The 22,304-nt window shown below is 48.1% G+C and overlaps 2 protein-coding genes across 5 annotated transcripts in view; one reads left to right on the forward strand and one right to left on the reverse strand.

Annotated features, from left to right (window-relative positions):
* The window catches only part of GLYR1 (glyoxylate reductase 1 homolog), a 32,270-nt gene extending 31,520 nt beyond the window's left edge, over positions 1-750 (reverse strand). Inside the window, exon 1 of one of the 2 annotated variants that reach the window (XM_059716703.1) lies at positions 655-750. In XM_059716703.1, coding sequence (XP_059572686.1) covers positions 655-692 — 38 coding nt within the window. In that variant the 5' untranslated portion in view covers positions 693-750. The remainder of the gene's footprint in view (positions 1-654) is intronic. The other variant, XM_059716702.1, reaches the window with a different exon arrangement.
* A 229-nt stretch (positions 751-979) lies between these two features.
* UBN1 (ubinuclein 1) overlaps positions 980-22,304 on the forward strand; it is a 34,322-nt gene continuing 12,997 nt past the window's right edge. The window contains exons 1-12 of one of the 3 annotated variants that reach the window (XM_059716701.1): positions 980-998; positions 1,119-1,823; positions 3,353-3,439; positions 4,753-4,848; positions 5,137-5,271; positions 6,035-6,138; positions 8,237-8,681; positions 12,248-12,318; positions 15,391-15,520; positions 15,744-15,862; positions 19,519-19,647; positions 20,987-21,130. In XM_059716701.1, the coding sequence (XP_059572684.1) occupies positions 1,575-1,823; positions 3,353-3,439; positions 4,753-4,848; positions 5,137-5,271; positions 6,035-6,138; positions 8,237-8,681; positions 12,248-12,318; positions 15,391-15,520; positions 15,744-15,862; positions 19,519-19,647; positions 20,987-21,130 (1,709 nt within the window). In that variant the 5' untranslated portion in view covers positions 980-998; positions 1,119-1,574. Of the gene's footprint in view, positions 999-1,043; positions 1,824-3,352; positions 3,440-4,752; positions 4,849-5,136; positions 5,272-6,034; positions 6,139-8,236; positions 8,682-12,247; positions 12,319-15,390; positions 15,521-15,743; positions 15,863-19,518; positions 19,648-20,986; positions 21,131-22,304 lie in introns of those variants that run through there. The other 2 variants (XM_019493036.2, XM_006262871.4) reach the window with 2 other exon arrangements.

Here is a 22,304-nt window from a genome sequence, read left to right on the forward strand (position 1 = left end):
CGTGTCGGGGATTAGCTGTTTGCTGCAGGCCCGAGCAAGGTGCCTAAGCCCATGGTTCAGCACAAGCTGAACGGAGACTGTGCGGTCAGGTGTCGCGCCGCGCCAACAGGCTTCCAGGAAAGCCCCGCAGAGCTGGAGCTAGAGACCTCGGCTCCTCAGCTGGGTTTGTTTGAGAGCAAAGCAGAAGCTGGAGGGGGAGGGGGTGGACACACTGGGCTTGTGCTCTTCGGTAAGGACGCGCTGCCCTCCCTGGTGAAAGCCGCAGCCCGGGGCCGCTGCCTGGGGCACCGCTGTGCCTCGCTGACAGCCCCGGGCAGCCCCGCCCCCTCACTAGCTCCGCGCCTGCCCCGGCCTCGCCCCGACGCTGCTGAAACGACTCCCCAGCCCGGCGCCGCCGCCGGCTCCCGGCGCAAAGCGCTCCGCGGGGGCTCGTCCCGCCGCCGCCTGAGCGGGGCTCCGAGAAGGCTCCCAGCCCCCGCGCGGCCCGGCCCGGCCCGGCCCGGCTCCGGCGACCCCCGAGGCTGGGGGCGGGTCCAGCCGCCCTGCACCTATCCCTGCCCGGCCCCGGCCGCAGCCGCAGCGCGTCCTGCCCCCTCCGCCGGCCCGGCCCGGCTCGGCTCGGCTCGGCTCGGCCCGGCCCGCCCCCACACTCACCACACCAGGTCTCCGAGCCGCAGACTCACAGCCGCCATCTTACCGCCTCCGCCACCAGCAGCGCCGCGCGGAGGCTGCCGGGACGGGACGGGCCCAGCCACGCCCCGTCCCCGGCGGCGGTGGGGGGGCGGTGCCCCGGGATAGGGCAGCCCGCGTCACGTGACCCGGGAGGGCTGTCACCGTGCCGCTCCCCCGAAGCGTGACCGTGCCGCCGCCCGCCATTGGCTGGCGCGGGGCCACGTGACGCTGCCCGGCTTCGGCGCGAGGCGTCACCCCCTGCACGTGACGCGGGAGCGAGGAGCGGACCCGGCCGGGAGCGCGGAGCGGCCGGGCCGGCGGCGCCGGTGAGTGAACGAGCGAGCGCGGCCCCCCCCGGCCCGCGCGCCCCTTCCCTGAGGCCGGGGGCCGCGCGGGGGGCCGGGCCGCGGGGCTCACGCGGGGCCGCCCCGTGTTTCCCTCCGCAGGCGGCAGCGCGGGCGGCGCGGACCCGGCCTGAGCGCGGCGGCAGCAGCAGGCATGTGTCCGGGCCGGCTCCCCCCGCGCCACCACGGCCGCCGCCGCCCGGGGAAGGGCTCGGAGGCCGGGGGCAGCCGCCCGGCGCGGCCGCTGTGAGGGAGCGGCTCGGCGCCCGGAGGACCTAGCGGCCTACGGCTCCCGTTGCCAGCGGCTACGCGTGTGTGGGGCCGGCGGGCGCTGCGATGTAGGGGCCTGGCAGCGCCCCCGTGCTTGTGCTCTGAGCCCAGCCCGGCCTTGTTCTTCCCCCCGGACACCTGCCCGCCGCGCGGCTCGTCCGGGTCCAGTCGGCTGCCGTATCCTTAACCATCTCCCTGTGTGTCCCTCCCGCCGAAGGCCTCATGCCCAGGACTTCTCAGAGCTAATGGAAGCCATGCTGTGAGAGCTGCCCAGACTTGCTCGTAGCCATGACGGAGCCCCACCGGGTTCAGTTCACTTCTCTCCCAGGTCCGCTGAGCACCAGCTTCTTGAAGAAGCCTCGCAGGGAGGATGTGTCGGGAGCGGAGCTGCCCCAGGACTCTGACCCGGCCGCAGCGGCAGTTCGCATCACGCTCACCCTTTTTGAGCCGGATCACAAGCGTTGCCCGGAGTTTTTCTACCCTGAGCTTCTGAAGAACACTCGAGGGAAACTGAAGGGTGTTTCTTCTGGAGACAAGGTGAGCGTCTTTTGTTTGCTAAAAACATACCGTGTACTTCTCATCTACGGATCTCAAAGAGCTTCATAATTTTAATTCTTAGAATACCCTTGAGCCCGGGATACGCTTGATCTCCACTTCTAAAACTGGGGAAACAAAGGCACGGAGAGGTGAAGTGATCAGCCAGAGACCCCATGTCAAGCTGGTGGCAGAACTGGCAGCCGAGTGCAAGACTCCTGGCTGCCAGATCTGTGCTCTTGCCAAGTGACAGCTCTTGCTTAGTTTTGACCTTCAGTAGAATTCCCCATGAAACGGACAGAGTGTTGTCTGGAAAGTGGAGAAGTGACACCGTGTTGTTGATTTGACCTGAAACAGGCTGATTGAAGTGTTCTGTGGTACCTGAATTGTTAAAATATGTGACTAGTCTTGAAAGAACCTTGCCAGCAGATCTGATTCTTGCTGATACTACACCGGGTCCTTATTTTTTTGTGCAACTGGCAGAGATATCTCTGTATTGCATGGAGGTATTTCTGCCTGAGTCCTTATTATGTGTTCTTGTTTGGTGTGAAAAGTGTTTTCAGTTGGCACTCTATGCTGACATTTACCTGTTTCTAAGTTGGTAACTTTCCTTTGTAAGTTGGTGAGGGAGGTTGATCTTGCATCTCAATTTCTGTAGAAACTAAACTCTGTGTAATGGCCTGCACGGTGATAAGAAGAAATGAGAGGATAATATTCTGGAAAAACCGAGACTTTGAGTTTGCAGGTAGACAGCCCCAGTGCTGTACTTCATAAACGTGGCTGTGGTATTGTCTGGGGAGATGAACAGAATTCTGGTTCATTTTCAAGGCTTCTGTTCAGACAGAAATACTCAATGTTAGCTGCTATTTTTGAGAGTTGAGAGGTAGAAGAGGCAACCCCTCTTTTGCTGTGAGTGAAATTCCAAGCAACAGATGCTGTAGTGAAAGTGTGGGGAGCAACTGTTTCTGTGTGTGTGTGTGTGTGTGTGTGTGTGTGTGTGTGTGTGTGTGTGTGTGTGTGTGTGCGCGCGCATGCACGCACGCGCGTGCGATTATCAGGAGTGTCAAGGGTGCAACAGGGTGGTGAAGAGTGCAAAAACAAGCTGCTACTTTTCTAGCTGCCAGAAGATAAGGGGCAGGGGGATGAGTTTGGATTTATTAGTCACCTGCTGGCCAGCTGTTAAAACAAACCAAAAAAAAAAGGCCCAGCAAACACTTTGACAAAACATTTGTTCATGAATTCCGGCATCCTCTGCCCTTCTCATCAGGTTTCATGGAGGAATGGTTGAAAGCTAATTGCACCTTCTCAGAACTTACCTAGTACTTAGCTTGCTTTTTCAGCCATTATCTGATTCAGTCTTCAAGCTTTGCCTATGTTGAAGCTTACAAAGCTGTCCCGTTCCTTGTAGCATGAGACCTCTTGTGCTTTTAATGCACAGAGGGAAGTAGTAACATACCTGCAGAAAATATTTGTGTATCTTATTGAATATTGGCCATCTGTTCTGACATGTTCACCTGTGTTCATGTCCACAGAGGAAAGACCATGTTGATCCCTTCAATGATGAGGAAAGAGAGAGACACAAAGTGGAGGCTCTTGCCCGGAAGTTTGAAGAGAAATATGTAAGGGGTTTTTTTTCTTCTTTTTCCTACAGTAATTCTGTCAGTGTTATCTCTACTTCATCCTCTTTGCTATCTAACAATTGTACTGTAGGAATGAAGGCTATTGCAACTTATGTCCCTATGTTGGTGAGAGCCTTTATCTCTCTTAGAAAACAACCTTATTTCTGTCTCAGTAATAAAAACATGATACTTTCTTCAGGAAGATAAATTTAAGCTTTTCATTTTCCCTTGTTAATGGAAAGTGTCCTCAGTGAAAGCAATCTAAACTTTCCTTTTTTTTTTGTAAGGGCTGGAAGCTTATACTTCCTTTAAAATTCCTCATATGAATCAATAGCATACTGTCTTTTCAATGTGTATTTGTGACATTCAGGAATTTGCCAGACAGCAGCAGAATGAGAAAAATGACCTGTTTTGCCAGTCACTGCTTTTCCAGGACAGCAGTGAAGTTGACATGAATTCAGTCAGCTTTATTGTTTTGCTGCTTAGGAAAGCTTTTAAGAGTCACTTGGGATGTAGGTGCTTTGTCTATTAGTTGAGGGGGTGAGAATACATCTTGCTTACCTCTCCCTAGTCTTCATTTTTTAAAGTGGGAGACACCTTGTTGTGCTGTTTTAAAATACTTTCATCCTCTTGACTTGGTCTTCACCTCAAGTGGTCCCTGAAGCTTCCCATGGGCAACTCCTTCTTTGGGTTTCCTTCCTATGCTCAGCTGATATGTCTCAGATGCGTAAAAGGCATCAGAGGACATGACAGTAATAAGCAAGGGCTCAGACATTCCCAGAACGTGTGGGAAGTACCTAGGGGAGTGCCTGTGCTGCTCCAAACTTTGTCAGCTGTCTTCCCTAGTTTTCATAGTCTTTCTGTTGCTAATCCCTTGCAAAGGATAATCTGAGTTTTTCAAATAACTGCAGTGGTGTGGTTTTGGGTGGGGGAGAAGATGGACTTTAGGGTGGGCTCATAAGGGATGGGTATATGTTGCTTTTTTCAAGTCCTGGTATTAAGGTCTTGGTAGATTGTCTTGTATCACTGGTTCAGCGCTGGAAATGGAAACAAGTGAATTTGATTCTGTTTCCTTACATGGTCTTAGAGTTGTACCTCTACCTGCTGAAGCAAGGCTGTGCCCGTAAGCATGTGAACAGACCACGATGCCTCCCTTGCTTTCACCCATCCCAGCCCTTTCCTTGTAGGAAGAAGGCTAAGAGGGAGCACTCCCTTGATTTGCGTTGAAAAGAAGTGCTAGCCTTCTGCACGAGCAATAGTCCCTGTAGTAGCTTGTGAGAACAGTGGAATGTCATTGATCTCTATCATTTCAGGGGGGCAAGAAACGCAGGAAGGACCGTATTCAGGACTTGATCGATATGGGGTATGGGTATGACGAATCCGATTCCTTCATTGATAATTCTGAAGCGGTGAGTAATTCAGAGGAGAGGGATTGTAAATTGAGTTGCCTCGTGGGAAGCAGGTGGTGGCAGGGGAGCATGTTAATACAGTTCAGGGAAGGAGTGTGCCAGGGAAGTATAATGATGACTCCAGGGGTACCTGCATAGTGGAAAATGCCTAGTTACCAGACAGGCTGTCCCACAAACAGCCCTATTAGTAAGCTTGCAATGCTACTTCCATTCCAAAACCAGGTCTCATGTAGGCATAGCATGATTAACCTGACATCACCAATCAAGTGCTCTTGCATTCTTTTCCAGTACGATGAACTTGTTCCAGCTTCTCTGACTACAAAGTATGGAGGGTTTTACATCAACTCAGGAACGCTGCAGTTCCGCCAAGCATCGGAATCGGAGGATGACTTTATCAAAGAGAAGAAGAAGAAATCTCCTAAGGTTAGTGCAGATTCAGGAGCATGTTGCTCTGTTAAAATTGAGGGATAATGGTTTGAATTTGCTGCCAGAAAGCAGCTCTGGAATAAGAGGGACCTTGACCCTAACATCTATGAATCTATGACTTACTGCCTGCTGTTGTGGGGAGGAAGTTGGCAATGATGCACCCCTTGGTCATGTCTTTAGTTTTGACCTCTAGGTCATGGGTTCAGTCCCATCCTTGTGCCCATTGGGTAGGAAGACATTTGGTCCTGCTGTTTCAATTCATGGGTAGTCTCTTTTTGCCTCCTATAGGTGAAGTGACAGCATCTAAGTTGTCATCCTAAAAAGTTAGTTAATGTTAGTGGAGAAACCAAGAACTGACTAGGAATAGCCTTTCCTCCTATGTAAGGGATGAGCCTTCCAGCCTAGGGTGAGATGTGGTGGGGAGGGAGGATGTTGTTTGTGGAAGCTTGTATTATGGTACTGGCTTTTTGAAGGCCTGACACCTAATCAGTCCATATAGAATATATTTGATTCAAGGTTGACAGGGAAATTCAGTCACCATTTATTTGCCTCTGGGATCTTGGAATGCCATCCCATCCCTAAGTGGTAGACGGTTGTCCTAGAGCTGCCCTAGCTATTGTGCAGGATGGGTTAGTACAAGATACTTGCAGACTACTTTTGATGGCCTGAGATGGCCCTTAGATGTGCCTTTGAGACACAGAAGGTCCTTGCTGTAGAGTGGGTCCTAGAGCCCCTAACTCTGGCTTATCTTTAATCTTAGAAGCGGAAGTTGAAAGAAGGCGGTGAAAAAATGAAGAAGAAGAAAAAAGATGATTCTTATGACAAGGAAAAAAAGTCAAAAAAATCCAAGTTCCCCAAAGCCGGGTAAGATGGAGCCCTCTCTACCTGGAGGCTTGCTGGAAATGATGGCTGCCCCCTCCCTCCTGCCCCTACGAGAACAGATGGTTTTCACTGCAGCATGTGTAAGCAGTGTCCAAAGGCTGCAGCCAGAGATGATCCCAGCAGGGCCTTTTTGAAGGCCTGACACCTATTCAGTCCATATAGAATCCCGTGTGTGGCGCCCGGGACAAAGCAGCCTGCACAGGGCCCCCCTCCCCATCCCACGGCACACTTACACAGGAGAGTGAAAGCCCCAGCACACCATACGTGGCGGGATGGGTGGTGGCGGGAACTTCTGGCCGGAACAGGCAAAGAGCCGTCCAACCCACCACATGCGTGGATGGCTTAACTGCAGTCACAGCCTCTCCGCCCGGCTCTGCGGGGCCTCCCAAAACATGGGGCCTGGGGCGGTTGCCCCAATTCTCACACCCCTAGGGATGGCCCTGGCTGCAGCTGGGGTTGGGGCAGGAGTCCTTGTGGTGGGCACTGCATAAGCACCTAGGAACACACTATCCCTGTCCCGTAGAGTTCATGGCTCCAAAGCCAGGGTTGGGAAAAGTGCAGAACATCCATGCAGCAGCGTCACAGCCATGTGAGGCATATGTTTGTTCACTCTGCTCATTCATAGGGCAAGAATGCCAGGTGATGATGGATAGTGAACATTGGGTTAGCTGGGAAGAAGAGTTGTGAGACTGGGACAGCTAGAGCTAGACTGAAAAGCAGTTTCCAGCTGCCTTCCCCAGTCACATTTTCAATTCCGTGCCCAAGGCAGTTTTAGTGCTCAGATGTCTTTAGTCTCTCCCCATGGAAGGGACTTATTGCTATCAATGCAGCTGGTTACTTTTGTCATTAGCAGACTTGTAATGCTTCTCCTCTACTGGCTTTGATGTCTGGTTCTGCCTTCTATGCCCAGCCTACTCTTTCACTTCCCTACTAACTTTACTCCTCTCAGCTTCCTTGCTGGCTTGCTGTGGGCAGTCCCTCCTCCATTACAGTTCTCTTTCTCTGAAAAACCATGAGATCCCATGTCAGTTCTGGGAGGTTCAAGAGCCAACTGAAAAGGGAATGTGGTGGAGTTTGGTAGAGGATAAATTATTTTTAAAGCAATTAGGCTGCTTCTAAATTAACTCTGGCCTTGCTGCATTTTAATGCTAATGGGTCAGGTTTCTGTTTCTGTCATTGTGGTACTTTTGCTGCGGTATCTTGAATTGCATGTACGTGATTAACTACAAGCAGTACTTGCTGGCAGGGGGAATTTAAGCTCCAGTCACACCCCCACATCACTGAAAGAGAGATTTTGTGCAGAACTAGGTCAGACATTGGGCCAGTCTCTTGTTGGTATATAGAATCCCACATGCCATAGACCTGTATCAGGAATCCCCTCTAGCCACCTCCAAGGGACACAGCTCCCTGGGAGACCCATGCTCATGAGATTTTGGATAGAAAGGTGTTTTTTCAGGGATAGAAAACTACACCTTAGCCTAGGAAGAGCCTTAAAATAAGTTTCAGGGCCTTAAAGTGTCCGTGAAATCAGATAGAGCCAGTAGAATGCACAGGACAGTAATGAGCTTCCCATTCTCAGACTTCCTTTGTCTCCAGTGCTGCTGGTCTTCAGACCATCCATTGTCTCTGTTGGCCTGTAACCTGATAGTAGTCTTGTTAAATGACTTTACTCCTCGTTTAGCTATTTCATAGGAAATAATCCTTAAGTCTGTAGACTGTGTGCAGGAAACAGAACAGATTTTAAAATGAGGCATGTGAGGCATGGACTTCTTTGTATGTTAAAATAAAGAGAAATCACTTGACAGTCAGGTAAATCATTAAATACATGTATATTGACCAGAGTGTTTCTGAGGCATAGTCAGTGCCTCTGGTTGGCTGAATCTGGTACCAAATTCCTAGGAACGGCCTGAGTAATTCCTGGTTTGGAGGAGTGGGATGGGAGAAGTGCTAGACCCTGGTTGTGCTGGTGTGAAGGGGTTTCCTTTCTCCTCTCCTTGCTCTGCAAAATTAATTTCTCTTTATGGGACTTCCTGGCATAAATGTGATCTAGTTTTTTTTTCCCCTCCTCCCTCACTTGCAGCTTCACAGCACTGAATGCCAGTAAAGAGAAGAAGAAAAAGAAATACTCTGGAGCTTTGAGCGTCAAGGAGATGCTGAAGAAATTCCAGAAGGAAAAGGAAGCTCAGAAAAAGAGGGATGAGGAGCAGAAGATGGTGACACTCACCCCAGCAGAAGCTCCGGCCCCACGAGAAGTGGAGACCATATCTGATCCTTTGCTATCTCTCTTTGGCCATGCCAGTGATAATGACTTGCTTCAGGCTGTCACTGCTGTGGACTCATTGAATGATCTGGACCTGGACCTGGAGCGGCTCTTCAATGAATCTCCAGAAGGGAGTCCCTTCCATGATGTGGAGGATGGAAGTGACCCTCTTGGGATGGGTTTGGAACAGGAATTTAAACAGCCACCCTCCCTCCCAGAAGGACTACCAGCTCCACTGGAGAGACGGATAAAGGAATTGACCCAGGTACTGCTGCTAGGCATGTCTAGGCTAGGCAAGGGGTGTCCTACCCAATGGGTGGCAGATGGATCATGCAGCTTCTTGAGGAGGATAAGCCTCTTCTGTTTCATTCACAGGTGGATTTCTTTCAAATGGAGGCGTAGCTTCATTTCTCATAGTTTCTCTAGTTCATGGAAGAGGAAGACTGTGTAGGGCTTGGTATAGTACAGTTCCATTTCCTCCTGCTGTCAGTGCTTTGTGATCATATGAGAATGCTGTTCTTTGACTTAGGAGCTTAGCTCAAAGTGTTACTGCCAGCAGGTAGCAAGCATTGGCTCCATGGCTTGGCAAGGTAGAGACTTGAACTAGTAGGACTTTTCCATGGCTGACTGAGCATGAGTGGGCTTATAATAAGAGCTAATAAAGTTGGTTACATTATAAGCCAGGTTACATTATAATAGCTTTAATATGCAGTAATGATCAGAATAGAGATTGAAAAGACACTACATTCAGCATTGTGTCCTTATAATGAGCAGGTACCTAGTATTCACTATTTAGCTGTTAACTCTGCTCCATTTGTGGGATCTCCGTGAGATGCTTGTAGATGGATATCTCCATTGAGACTTTTTACAACACACCACAGTTGGGTCTGCATTTCTGATAGGGAGGCGTGGGATGCAAAGCACCCAACCTTGCTTTTGGATCTCCCTGTTGTGGAACTATTTGATGGGTGGAGTGCTCTTGGTTCTTTAGGATGTGCAAAGACATTAACCATGGAGCCCCTGATGACATCTTTAAAGAATTGCATTTTAAAAATAGACCCGCTTTTGGTTATTCTGTTCCTCATGGTAGCAGCCGTTACTTGTCCATGAACCACTGAGGTGATGCTTCAGCCCTGTTACTAAGGTTACAGGTTAAACTTGGATTCAAGGTCCTAAGCTCTGCGATAGTACTAACTAGGATTATGTGCTCTTGGGATAGGGTCATTGTCTTCTAGCCTTCTATTAAGAGAGCTTCTCTGCCATTCCTGAAACCTTTATAACAGTGGCCATCAGCATCATAGGACAACTTGGATAAGGTGTTGGCATAGCTGCCTGTGCATGATAAAATGCTATGGGACTCTTTGTAAAAGTTGCTGTTTGTTTTTGCTGTTAATGGATAACACTGAAACAGGCTGCCCATGAAGTGTATCTGAGCTGGAGGTGAATAATGTGGAGGCTCCCTGGACACAGAGTTAATTATTACACTGCTGCAAGATAAAGTGATGGCAGATTACTCCAAGTTGCTGTGGGCTGCAATGGAATGTTTCACCACCTGGTAGAAAAGCACCCTTTGCTTCTGCACCTGTTGTGGCTGGAGTATGATTTTTACAGGCAAGGAAGCACCTTTGGTCAGTTGGGGCCCCAAAATTAAACCTATTAGCAGGTGGAGATAGGGGATAAAAATACAGCCTCTCTTTCTTCTGCCCCCACCCTTACCCTAAAAGAATCCATTTTGTTCCCACCTCAAGATCTGGAGACATCCCTCTGGCAGAATAAATCCTATAGGCATTTCTGTACTTCTGGAGTTTTGGGGTTTAACTCTCCCCACCCTGGAAGGATGTTGATCATGTGCCTTCTCTCTAGAATGGAATTGCCTTGGCTTTTTCTAGCCTTTCACGTGTAGCCTGTTACCTGGTACTGTTAGAGATGGGGACCAATCTTGGGGAGCTTCATGTACAGGATTTTTCTGCTGGATCTTACACATTTTGTCATCAATGTATAGCCAGCATTCTGTCCTGTTGTAGGAGGTCTCATTGCTTAGCATCCAGAGTGGACCAGCCTTGCTGAAACCATATTAGTGGTAAGGGTGAGGTTGCCTCCTCTAAGGGCAGCTTGGATGCCAGTCACACACAGAGCACTTCTTTTCCAAACCACAAACTCAGGTTCAACATCTCCACCATGAAATGAAAAGCTGTGTATTCTGGAGCTATCTTTTGCTGTGTTGCAGGAGCTCTCCCTAGCTCTCTTGGGAAGGCTGCTGTCAAAACATACCAGGTGAGCTGGTTGCTAATGAGCCATGTTCATTGCCACATGACGGGAGTATTCTCACTCAGCTTCACAGGCCACACTAGTGTGTAATTTGTGAGTGGCTATAGCATCCAGAGCCTGATGGGTCTGAGGCAGGATATGGTCCTGCCAGAAAGGGAGGACTTGTGAGAGAACAAGGGACCTTTTATATCTGATTCTGGTCAGAGGGAATCCTGCTTGCAGTCCAGAGCTATTGCTCTTTCCTCCAGCCCCTCATTTCAGAAAGTAGTCACACTATACCTCACTGTGGCTCAGAATAGCATGGGACTCGTTTTTGTTGGCGTCATTGGGAACTAAACATGAGGCAAATCTGGACCTGCTGAGAAGCTGCCGGGGGCTCTGCTCTGCTAATCTGGGACCTGAGTCCCACTCCCACCTCAGTGAAGGAATTGTGGCATTGTTTGGAGTGAAAGAATGGAGATTTCTTAACACTGGAGAATGAGCAGATGTATTGGCTGGTAGAGTCTATGCCTGGCTAGCACAATGGGAAGGGATGGGGCCTCTCATCTTCCACAAAGAAGCCAACAGGTTGATTGTCTCAGCTTGCTGCTTTCTAGGCCAGGAACTAGAGGTGGTCAGAAACTGGATTTTGTTTCATGGGGAAACTCCAGATATTAAAGACAAGCTTTTTTTTCCTTTCCAAAAACAAAATCTCACTTTCAACGAAGCAGCATTTTCTGCTTAGCAAGTTGTGTCTAAAAATTTGGGGTGAGCATTCTACAAACCATGACCTGAAGTCACTGAGAAGAAACTTTGTATGCATTGCTTTCCTGTGTAATTGCTTTCCTAAGCATTGCTTTCCTGTGTGGTTAATTAATAATATAAAGTCTGTAGGGTACCAAGAATACAACATTGTTCAGCAGAAGGAAGTTTGAATGTCTTGCTCTGTGCATTAGCGGCTTTCAGGGGCTGGAGTCTCCGCTTGTGTCATGGTGCTCTATCAGGGAGACCATTTATTAGCAATATTGGCTCTGCATTCTTTTTGTTTCTGGGACCCTCTCCCCTGCGGACTGGCCCAGAAGCATTGGTAGATATCTTCCCGTATATCCATTCAGATGAAAGCAGTGACCCATACAGGCTGGGCCAAACTACAACAGTATGCGTCTTGGATAGTTCTTGGAATGCTGCCCACAGCAGACTGGGACTGCACTGCAGGGCACCTTCTTAGGAGCTTTCTTTCATAGAAAAGGTGAGTGTTGGCACTGCTGCATTGCAGGTCAGAGAAAGAGGAGAGATCTGGGGCAGCTTGGAGTCAGGCTGGGGAGCAGGCAGCGCCTACCTCCAGGAGGTACTTATAATTTGTTCAGAAGTAATAGAGCAAGACTCAGTCCATCCCAGAAGCCAGTGAATTTATCTTGTGAATGGTGTTATGTAACATCAGTGCCATTATTGGGGACGTAGCCCATATCTAAATGGCATCACTGTCAGTAGAGCCATATTACAGGGTCCTTTCTGAAAGCACCTGGCTTGCTCATACTTTGTATCTGTGTGTGAACTAATGTTTTACCATTTGGCGTAACCCAGGCTGCAAGAGCTGCAGAAGGAGAAGGCAAACAGCGGTTCTTCACCCAGGATGTCAATAACATCATACTGGAGTAAGGACACCACATTTTCTTGTCTGTTATTAGTGTGAGGGGGATGGCACAAAACTGTGTGGGGAAGGGGAAAGTTTACATAAAACATGGTTCTTGGGATACGGTTCCCGTTCCTTGACCACACTTCCTAGTTCTGGGGGCAGAGACAAGGATGCTGCTACCCTGCATAAGCTCCTCCAAGGTGAGCCTGTGTGGAATAGTCATGATGTCCTCTCTAAATGGCCTTCAGTAAGAATACATCAATACTTGGGGCTTGAGGGCGAAACTTGGGAGGTGTGTCCAAACCTCTGGTTCTCATCTGGTCTTCACAAGAAGCTGTTGAAATGTGCAGTGATTTTTTCCAAATACTGTTGGCTATTCATATCCCTCCGCTCAAGCATTTGAGTCCAATCTAGATTCTATGTCTAATAGCATCCCTTCCAGGAGGGTCATCCAATCCATATAGTGCTGCCTGTGGATAGAAGAGATGCTTGAAACAAGGGTTACCAAGTTCAGTTCTTCACTGTCTTGCTCTGTGAGCTGGAATGATTCCTCGGTCTCTTGGTATTTTAGTTTGCCTATCTGTGAAATGGGAAGGGTAGCTACATGCCATATACCAGGGGTTGGCAACCCCTGGCACGTGCTAAGCATGGCACACAAGGCCGTTTTGCTCAGCATGCCACCGCCAGCCTGGGCTCTAGGCGTCTGCTGCCAGCCACAAGGCCTGGGCTGCTCACAGCAGGTGGCTGGGCATCTGCAAGCCCGGCTGCAAGCAGACCAGGCTCTGTGGTTGGTAGCAGCTACCCAGAGCCTGGGCTGGTTGCAGCCAGGAGACTGCAAACATCTACTCCGGGGTCCAACATTAGCTCCAGGCCAGCGGGTGCACGTGTGCCTCGGAGCAGATGGTGGTGGGGGAAGCCTGAGGCAGTGCAATGCCGGCCTCTCCCCCACTGCTGGCACAGAGCTGATGACTGTGTTCTGGAGCTTGGCACAGCTGTTTGTAGCCAGCCTGGGCTCTGGGCAGCTACAGCAGGCAGCAAGCAGGCTGCAAACAGCTGTGCCAGGCTTCACAGCTTCATGTTGACAGCTACTGCATGTACACCTCAGAGTGGATAGTGGGTGGGCTGTGCTGCCTCAGGCCCTGTCCCCACCATCCGCTCTGAGGCACGCGTGCACCTGTTGGTATGGAGCTGATGCCGGAGCAGATGTTTGTAGTCTCCTGGCTGCAACTGGCCCAGGCTCTGGGTAGCTGCTACCAACATGGAGCCCAGTCTGCTTGCAGCAGGGCTTGCAGCCACTCAGCTTCCTGCTGGGAGCAGCCCAGGCTTCGTGCCTGGCAGCAGCTGAACGCGCCTGACTCCCACCCGCTGCGAGCCCAGCATCTGGTTCTGTGCGTTTGTCTGCCTCAGATTCTATGTGCACACACATGTCTAGTTGCAGATGTTTGTGTGCATGTGTCTGTTCTGGATGTGTTTTGGTTCTCTGTGTTTGTGCACATGGTTCTCTGTGTGCGTGTGCATGTGTCTGGTTCTCGCTCTGTTCTCCTTTCTCTCCTCTTTCTCTTATTTGTCTCTCTTTTTCTTTCTCTCTCATTTCAACATGTTCAACAAAAAAGGAATACAGAACAACAAAGGCAACATTTATTATTATTAAATATACTACGGCAAAGCTGCGCTATCCGGCTTCTTACAAGCTGGCATGCTCTACTACCCAGCATGCCAGCTAGTAAGATAAAGTGAAACTGGAAGTGCCCACTGTGGCACTTCTGGTTTCTCTGACCCCCCGTGGCCAGGGGCAAAGCGGTCTGCGCTGCTGAGCCTCCAGAGCCTGGGTGCATAACAGACTGTGCAGGGCTGTGTGGGGCCTGCCTCTCTGTCCCGTGGGGCCTGCGGGACGGGCGGCTATGCGGCGGGAAGGACGGTGATGCCGCAGGAGGGGTGGAGGGATGCCCCAGATGTGGCAGGAGAAATAGTGGCTGGGGCCACTCAATTAACCAGCATATTTCCCCGGGAATGGGGGATGCCAGGTAACAGAGCTTTTACTGTAATATGCAGTGCATCCTGCCATGTACAGGGAGTGGAAGATCTGAGTGTCAACTTCCAAAACAGCACAGCAAACTGCTCAACTTCAAACAAACAGTCTTTATTGTGCCATTGTAGTTCCCTCTGTCCTCTCTCAGACTCTACTCTGTCATCCCTGGAGCTAGTCTTTTTCCTCCTACGTCTACTCTCTTTTCTCTCCAGCTCTGTCAGGCTAGGAACAGACATTGTATTTGATTTGTGCCTATGTACATCTTGAAACAGAAATATTGTGGTATTGGCAGGTACACACATTGCTCTTCTATTTGGGATTTAGTGAGCAGCTGAATGCACTACCACTGGTTCAATGATGCAGTCCTGAGATAACCATTCAGGCACACTTTGCAATGTCCTAGCATAAACTGTTAGTACTTCTTATCCCATAAACCATTTTAGGATTAACCCTGGGACAACAGATGTAGATGTTTGTATGAATGCATTTTGTTCCGGGATAAAATGGTTTATCCCAGGACAAATGCAACTTTTGCTTATAGCCTCAGAGCCTTAATCTCTCTTAAACACAGCCACACTCGCAACAAGACTGTAGTATTAACCCATGAACTAACACACACCCAATCAAGTGGAACATAATGTTATGGAGAACCAGTTAGGGAGCAGTCTCTGTGGCTTATTGCTTGGCCCAGACAGTCATCTTCCTCTGAGATGAAAAGAACATCTAAACGTCCTACTTATGAAACTACTTACAGCAAAGTATGATTGCCCTGAGTGCCCAAAAATATTTTCCACCAGAATGCAGAATAGAAATCAGTCCACTTAACTTCTCTGGTCACAGAAAAAAATGATGCTACTCATCCATTTTAGCAGTCATCTGTTTGCCCCAGGGTTAGGTAGTATAAGGATTGGTATAAGTTGGGTTGAAAAACCCTGGGGGACTTCTAGAATGAGCCTGACACTTTCCTAGTATCTTCTGGTGGCCTCTCCCTGAGTTTGATGGTGCTGTGTGGAGAGGCCCTAATGAAGTCATGAGAAAATATTGTCTGTCCTTTTCTACCAGCATAGAGCTACAGACCCGGGAGCTGAACAGCCAGATCCGATCTGGGGTCTATGCCCACCTGGCCGCCTTCCTGCCTTGCAGCAAGGACACTCTGGTCAAGCGTGCCCGCAAACTTTATCTCTATGAGCAGGTGGGTTATCTTGGAAGTGCCCCAGATCTATTAATTTATACTTAATTTCAGATCTTCAGAGCACAGTCATTGTTATTATATGAGGCATTGCCATTCTGTGCTGGACATCTAATGGCCACCATGTGGCTACAGCATTGCCAAGGTCTCTGAACTGCCAGTATAGGATTTTTTGAGTGAAACGGGTTTTGGGATATCTTACCTTGTCTTGTGATGCTCTCTGCAGGGTGGACGCTTGAAAGAGCCTCTTCAGAAGCTGAAGGAAGCCATTGGCAGGGCAATGCCAGAGCAGATGTCTAAATACCAGGATGAATGCCAAGCCCATACGCAAGCCAAGTTTGCTAAGTAAGCTTGTAATCTTTTTATTAGTTATCTCTTTGGGGAGCTGGGTTTCAATGATATTATGTATTTTATTCAGGATTATGTGCACCGTGAGTTTGTATGTAATGGAGAGTAGTGAGATGAGTCAGTAGCTCTTTGCATCCTCTGGTGGTTTATTTGGTTTCAGGATAGCAATGGGCATCTTTACATGTGTTCTTCTGGGGTGGAGGGGTGTTTTAATTAGAGCGGCTCTGAGAGTTGCTCCAATTAAGGGACCCACAGTGTCGCATGTATTCAGCATCCTGCACTTCAGAATGCTGGTGGGGGGCACTTTGACTAAAGATCATTGAGTGAGCTTTAGTTAAAGTGCCCCTGTCGCCATTTTGAAACGTCGGGATGCTCATGACATGTTACGTGGAGGCTGCTGGAGTGTGTCAGTTAGCACGTGTTGGAGCAAATGTCTGGCACGTATATAGGTGCCCAGTGATGTCAGCTTTCCTCCAGATTTTTGAAGTCTGTTACTTTGTAGACATTTATACATGAATTTTTTAAGCCATCTTTTCATCGTGGTTCTTTGCCTTCATGTGACTTGCCAGTCTTGATCGCTTTTAATAGCTGTGTCGAATTTAGTGTCAGAGATGTGGGCAGTTAACTTAAGGTTGACCTTGGGTGATTAAGTTGTTCATGAGTTGGGTGTCTAGTCATTTCTCTGTGTTGCTTACTTGGGTTAGCGTACCTGCTGTTGTTGCACAGTGTTTTCACGATGGAGTTTGTTGACACGAAAATGTTGTTTTTTTGGTGCCTTTGCCTGTAAGGTGGTCAATTATGCACCATACTTGTCTGCTCAAGTGAGTCATATGTTTGGGGAAAAAGCTGGCTACACTGACCAAGTTACATTACTTACATCTGACATAGAAAACAGATTTGAAATGAAGCAGAAAATAGGCATGGTATTTATCAACCTATGACATTGTATGGCACCAAGGCCTCAAATATAAACTGTGCTCTATGATACCTTGACCACAAGTTATGCACTTGCATCATGATCTCCAGCAGCTCATTCAAACTCATCACCAACAAAGAAGAAAAAAAACAAAGTACAAACTCTGAAGAATGAAGTCTCCCAAGGATCTTCTTGTATACAACATCTAAGCAATATATGTACACTGATGATGTTGCCATAGTAGCTCAAGGAATAACTATGACAGATTTGAAAAAGATACTAAGTACTGACATGGAACTCATTGCTTAAGCTCCACAAGTGGCACTTAAAGTTGATCATCAATAAATCAGTGTTATCACTCTTCCATCTGGACAGTTGTTGAGCCAAGAGTACACTGAATATCAGAGTAGGCAACCACATCCTTCCCCATGAGCATACCCCAACCTTTCTAGGAGTTGTATTAGACTGTTCCCTCACATACAAATATCACATTCAGAAGATCAGCGGTAAAGTCTATGCATGTGTAACTGTTAAGATATTTTGTCAGCATGGCATGGGGTGCCAACTTCAAAGTGCTCAGAACCACTGCACTTGCAATGATATATGCCTCAGCAGAATATTATGCTCCTCTATAGTCCAGAAGTTTTCATACTAAAAAGCTTGACACTACTTAATGGTGTGCTTATAACAGGCTGCACAACTGAAGCACATGCACAGATGTACTCCATGTACTCTCAGGCATTAGACCAAGTAACAGAAAAAGACATTTTAACTGGAAATAGAGGCAAGAGATGATTACAATCACCTGGTCGAACAGCTGTTAACTGAAGACCTGAACAGATGGAGGCTTAAAAGTTGTAAACAGGTTATATGTGAAGTCCACGAGCTCGTAGAAGAGATTGGGGAACCTGAACCGAACCTATGGGCTGCAACACAGTGGGTCACCTGGTAGGAAAGGTCAGACTGTACACACCCAGGGTGCTGGCATGGCGTAACGGCTTTCCAGGACTTCTTCCTGCTAGCCTTCTCATTCCTGCCGGGTCTCCCTTCCATCTGTACTTCCGCATGCCACAACTTAATGGAACAAGTAGACAAGGAAAGGACTCTTACAGGTGAGGAGACCTTTGGACATCAGGTCTGTGTCTGGGCTAGGACCCTCCTGGCCTCAGTTCAGTTTTACTCTAGCTGTGCTTACTAGCTTGGATCTCACTAGTCAGGTCTACAAACTTTAGACGCAGCAGGCATGTTTGCAGGCTTGAAGGCCTGCTGCCACATGTTCTGCCACTTTTTTGCAGTTCTGGTTGGCTTCTTCTCCTTGCCAGGCTCAGAGCAAACCTCCCAGTCTCTGTCTTCCCAATTGCATTTGAGGTTTGGGATATTTCATGAGCGCCTCCTTTCTGTGGCCTCTACACCCCCCCCCCCCCCCCCCCAAATAGCCACAGTTCAGACCACCAGGTCAAGGATCACCCACAATCCTGGACATCAGCTCAACTCAAAACCAAAATGATCTGCCTGGGGTTCACCTTACTACAAGTGAAAGAATAAACAAGTACCAGAACTTACCTGATTACCAACATGATGCCGCTGGTCTTCTCTGCCCGGCTGCTGTCCAGGGCCACTTCTTCCCGGCTCCGAGATCAGTTCTTCTACCTCTCCACGGGAAGCTCCTTCCCCTGGGATGCCTGTGGCCAGTCTACCTGTCTGGCCTGAGGTTTGCATTTATAAAGGGTGATACAGGTCACACCTGACTCTTCCACTTCCACCCTTGGATCATCAGGGGCTGACTGCACCTGGACCTGGCAGCCTTCTTGTTTCCAAAATCCTCAGCCTGCTAGTGGGCTGCGGTAGCACCTGGAAAACGTGAGCAACAATGTCCAAATACTGTGGGAGAGGAGGAGGGGAGTGTAAGGAGACAGAGGGTCAGAGCAAGAGGGGAAAGAGGGAAGTGAAATGGAAGAGAGAGGGGATGGAGGAAAGCCCAAGCACATTTGCCCCTCTAGTAACAGTGTTGGGGCCCTGTTGCACAGACCTATTCCTACAGCATTTTATACCAACACCAAACAAGTTCCTCATTGGGCATGACCTTAACAGAGAAGCATGGGTCAAGCTGAACAGACTGAGATCTGGATATGAATGCTTCAAAACAACACTTCACAAGAAGAACATCTTGGACAGCCCCTTGTGTGAATTCAGCATCCAACAAACAGCACAGCACAGCTCTTAATTGAAAGCTGCAATCTTTACAAATGCCCAGACAGTGCAGATGGAATCCACACGTTGAGTGATAATACTAAACAGGGTCTCATAGTTCTAGAAATTGATATCTGATGCCATACAAAAGAAGCAACAGCTATCTTTGACTCTTCTTGGCAGGTTCCTTTCTACCTTGAGATTGTTTGGGGGCTTCCTTCTACTTGGCATGGCATTCCTGTATTCAAGAACTGCTGAAGGACATTTAGTTCAGTATCCTTTCTCTGACAGTGGCCAGTACTAAATACTTCAGAGGGAGCTACAAGAGGCCTCCTAATTGCTAGTATTAGAAATTGTCTTAAATCCTGAAGCTTGAGATTGACTATCGCTTCCAAGGCTTATGTTAGCATTAACTATTTATACCTCTGCATCTTCTTGCCATCCTTACACATGCCTAACTTTTTCCCTGAATCCTGCCAAATATTTGAGCCAGGTGACATCTGGCAGCCATGGCTTCTTTAGCTCACTAATTCCATTCCTCTGTTAGGATGTTGGAAGAGGAAAAGGACAAGGAGCAGAGAGACCGGATTTGCTCTGATGAGGAAGACGATGAAGAGAAGGGAGGAAAGCGCATCATGGGACCACGAAAGAAATTTCAGTGGAATGATGAAATCAGGTTTGCGTGGTTTGGAGGTTTTGTTCAGCTGTGTTACTTTTTCCCCAGTCCAGGCTCCTGAAGTTGCTGAAGTGTTAGTACCTAACCTTAGCTTGTTTACATTTTTGAGAGGTACTAACCCTTGATAGTAGCAGGCTGCTCAGAGGCTTGGTATTGCCCCACCACATTATTTCTGTACTTGCTAGTCCCAGGTTCTGGCTGTGTTCTAAGAATACTCCTGCTTGTCAGGCCCAGGGCCAACTCTGTGGGAGGCATTAAGGAGCCTCAGTATGTATAGGCCAAAGGAGGGAGCTCTTTGGGGAAAGAAGGAGCTGCACTGAAGAGATGGATGTTCTAACAGGACCAGCTTTCATTAATAGAAAACCTACTAGATTATAGGCTGCAGCACCTGAGATTATAGAGCCTGATGAGGGTGCAGTACCTGGGATTATAGACTTGGACAAAAAGAACAATTGGGAATATTGGTGAAGGGAAATGATAGAATTATAGGGCTGGAAGGGACCTCAAAAGGCTGTCTAGTCCAGTGCTCCGGTCAAGCCAGAATCATCATCTGTCTAAACCATTTCATCCAAGAGTTTGGAAGGTAAAAGTGAGTTATCCAGTGATGAAAACTCCCCATTCTCTCTCGGTAATTTGTTCCAGTGCTCAGTCAGCCTTGTAGTTGAAAGCTTTTCCTAAAATCCAATTCTCCTGAAATCTAATTTCCCTTGTTACAACTTAAAACCATTACTTTTTGTTCTGTCCCCCATGGCCACAGTGAATTGTCAGTCACCAGCCTCTTTATAACCATCTTTTATGTGTTTTGAAGATTTATCAAATCTCCCTCTTGGTAGTGAAATCTGGTTGCTGCCTCCTTTTCACTGCGTGTCATAACAGGAGGGACACTGTTATTGCCAGTTTCCTTTAGAATATGAAGGAGATTTCACACAGCATAGACTGAGTCTTCTGTAAAAAGTTGCTGCAGGGAGTTCTCAAGACAATGGAGGTTCATTTTTATAGCTGTTAACACTTGTAATTATGGCCTGTTGATAATACCTGGTGGGGGGGTGGGGAAGATAAGGGAGTTGGGAAGGATTTGCCCCTATTACTCTTGTGGCACAGTGGGTGGTGGGCATTATTGGGGAAGTATTGCTCTTCTCTGAAAGATTGGCTTTTGGGAACACCTGGGCTATGGATCCTAAACTGAACTGGTCTATGGTCTGTTGCAGACTGGCATAACCTAATGTGTGGAGACTGATTCAGTCCAGTCTCAAAATGTCCACCAAACTCTGGGGATAGAGTGCACCTCCTTTGGGGGAAGTTTTGAGTAACCTTTGTCTGAAGTCTGCCCATCCCTCAGGGAGCTGCTTTGCCATGCGGTGAAGATGAAAGTGGATGGCTATGAGCTTGAGAAAAACAAGGTTCAGTCTTTGGAAGATTATTTGAAAACCTTCCTAGATGCGGAAGTGAAAGCCCTCTGGCCAAAGGGCTGGATGCAGGCCAGGTGAGTGAGGTCAAAGCTGGCTCATTTTAGCATTCCTGGTGTTCCTTACTGAAAGAATCTCTAAGTCCATCTAGAGTTGGTGAGAATCCCACAGTATCCCTGCTGTGTCCCTGTCATCAAGAAGGAAGGCTGAAGCACAGGGTTCAGTGACTTCAGCAGGAATCAGACCTTGATATCTTCTGCACTGCTCATCTGTGCTTGCTCTTGAGGTCTAGAAATGAGGATGCCAGCATGAGATGGAGGGAGCCATTTTGATGAGACTGTCTGTTGTCTTGCTCTGTGGTTTTAAAAGGACAGCAGTATGTTCCCACTGCTGGAGTTTGGCATCCTTTGTTTTCAGTGAGTTGGATGGTGATGTTCCATTTTCTCTTCCTCAACCTCCTTTGTAGATTATCGAGGGAAGAGGGGAGAAATGGGTCCCAGGTTTTTATAGCTGCACATGCAAATAACCAATGACAGCTCTACATGGACATCTGCATGCTGCTTTGCTGCAACTATGTATGTAAATGAGATGCCCAAATGCATTTGTCATGCTCTTTTCACATAACACAGGCTGAGTAAAGCAATTGGGAAATAAGTGTACAGGATTATGTTGGCTTGAAATAGAAACATTTCCATAGTTGTTCCAACTTCTGGAGGAAACTGGTTCTTAACCTAGTGAATGGTTCCTGAAGCATTAGCCAGGTACTGTTGCAATACTGGCACTAAACACTGGAGAGCCAAGACATGGAATTGATCAGAAAATGACTAGGAACGAAAATGTTTTTTCTTGGTCACCTTCCAATTGGTGGAGGACAGGCTCAGCTCAGACCTTATGGTCTGAAGGCAGACAAACAGATAAGTGGACAGAAAGCAGGGCAAAGGGAATGGCAACAATTGGTGTACATATTTCACATGCAAATCATTTTGATTCTCTGTAAATGACAAGGCAGTGATTGATCTTTAAGAACTTCAAGGAGGGTTGTGTGAAAATAGGCAGTCTATTTTTATTCTGGTAGGTAAACGGCAGTTAAAAGAATACATACTCTGAGCTGGCATTTTTTTTCAAAATGGTTTGATTTTTATAATCAGGTATGGGAATAGCAAGGGGAAGGCATTAAATGCATACGTCTTAACTGTGTTTATAAGCTTCTTCCCCTGACACCTGAAGAAGCAGTTGCAGTGATCCCAGTTA

Source organism: Alligator mississippiensis, chromosome 13 (assembly GCF_030867095.1).
Source record: "Alligator mississippiensis isolate rAllMis1 chromosome 13, rAllMis1, whole genome shotgun sequence".
Classification (NCBI taxonomy): Eukaryota; Metazoa; Chordata; order Crocodylia; family Alligatoridae; genus Alligator; species Alligator mississippiensis.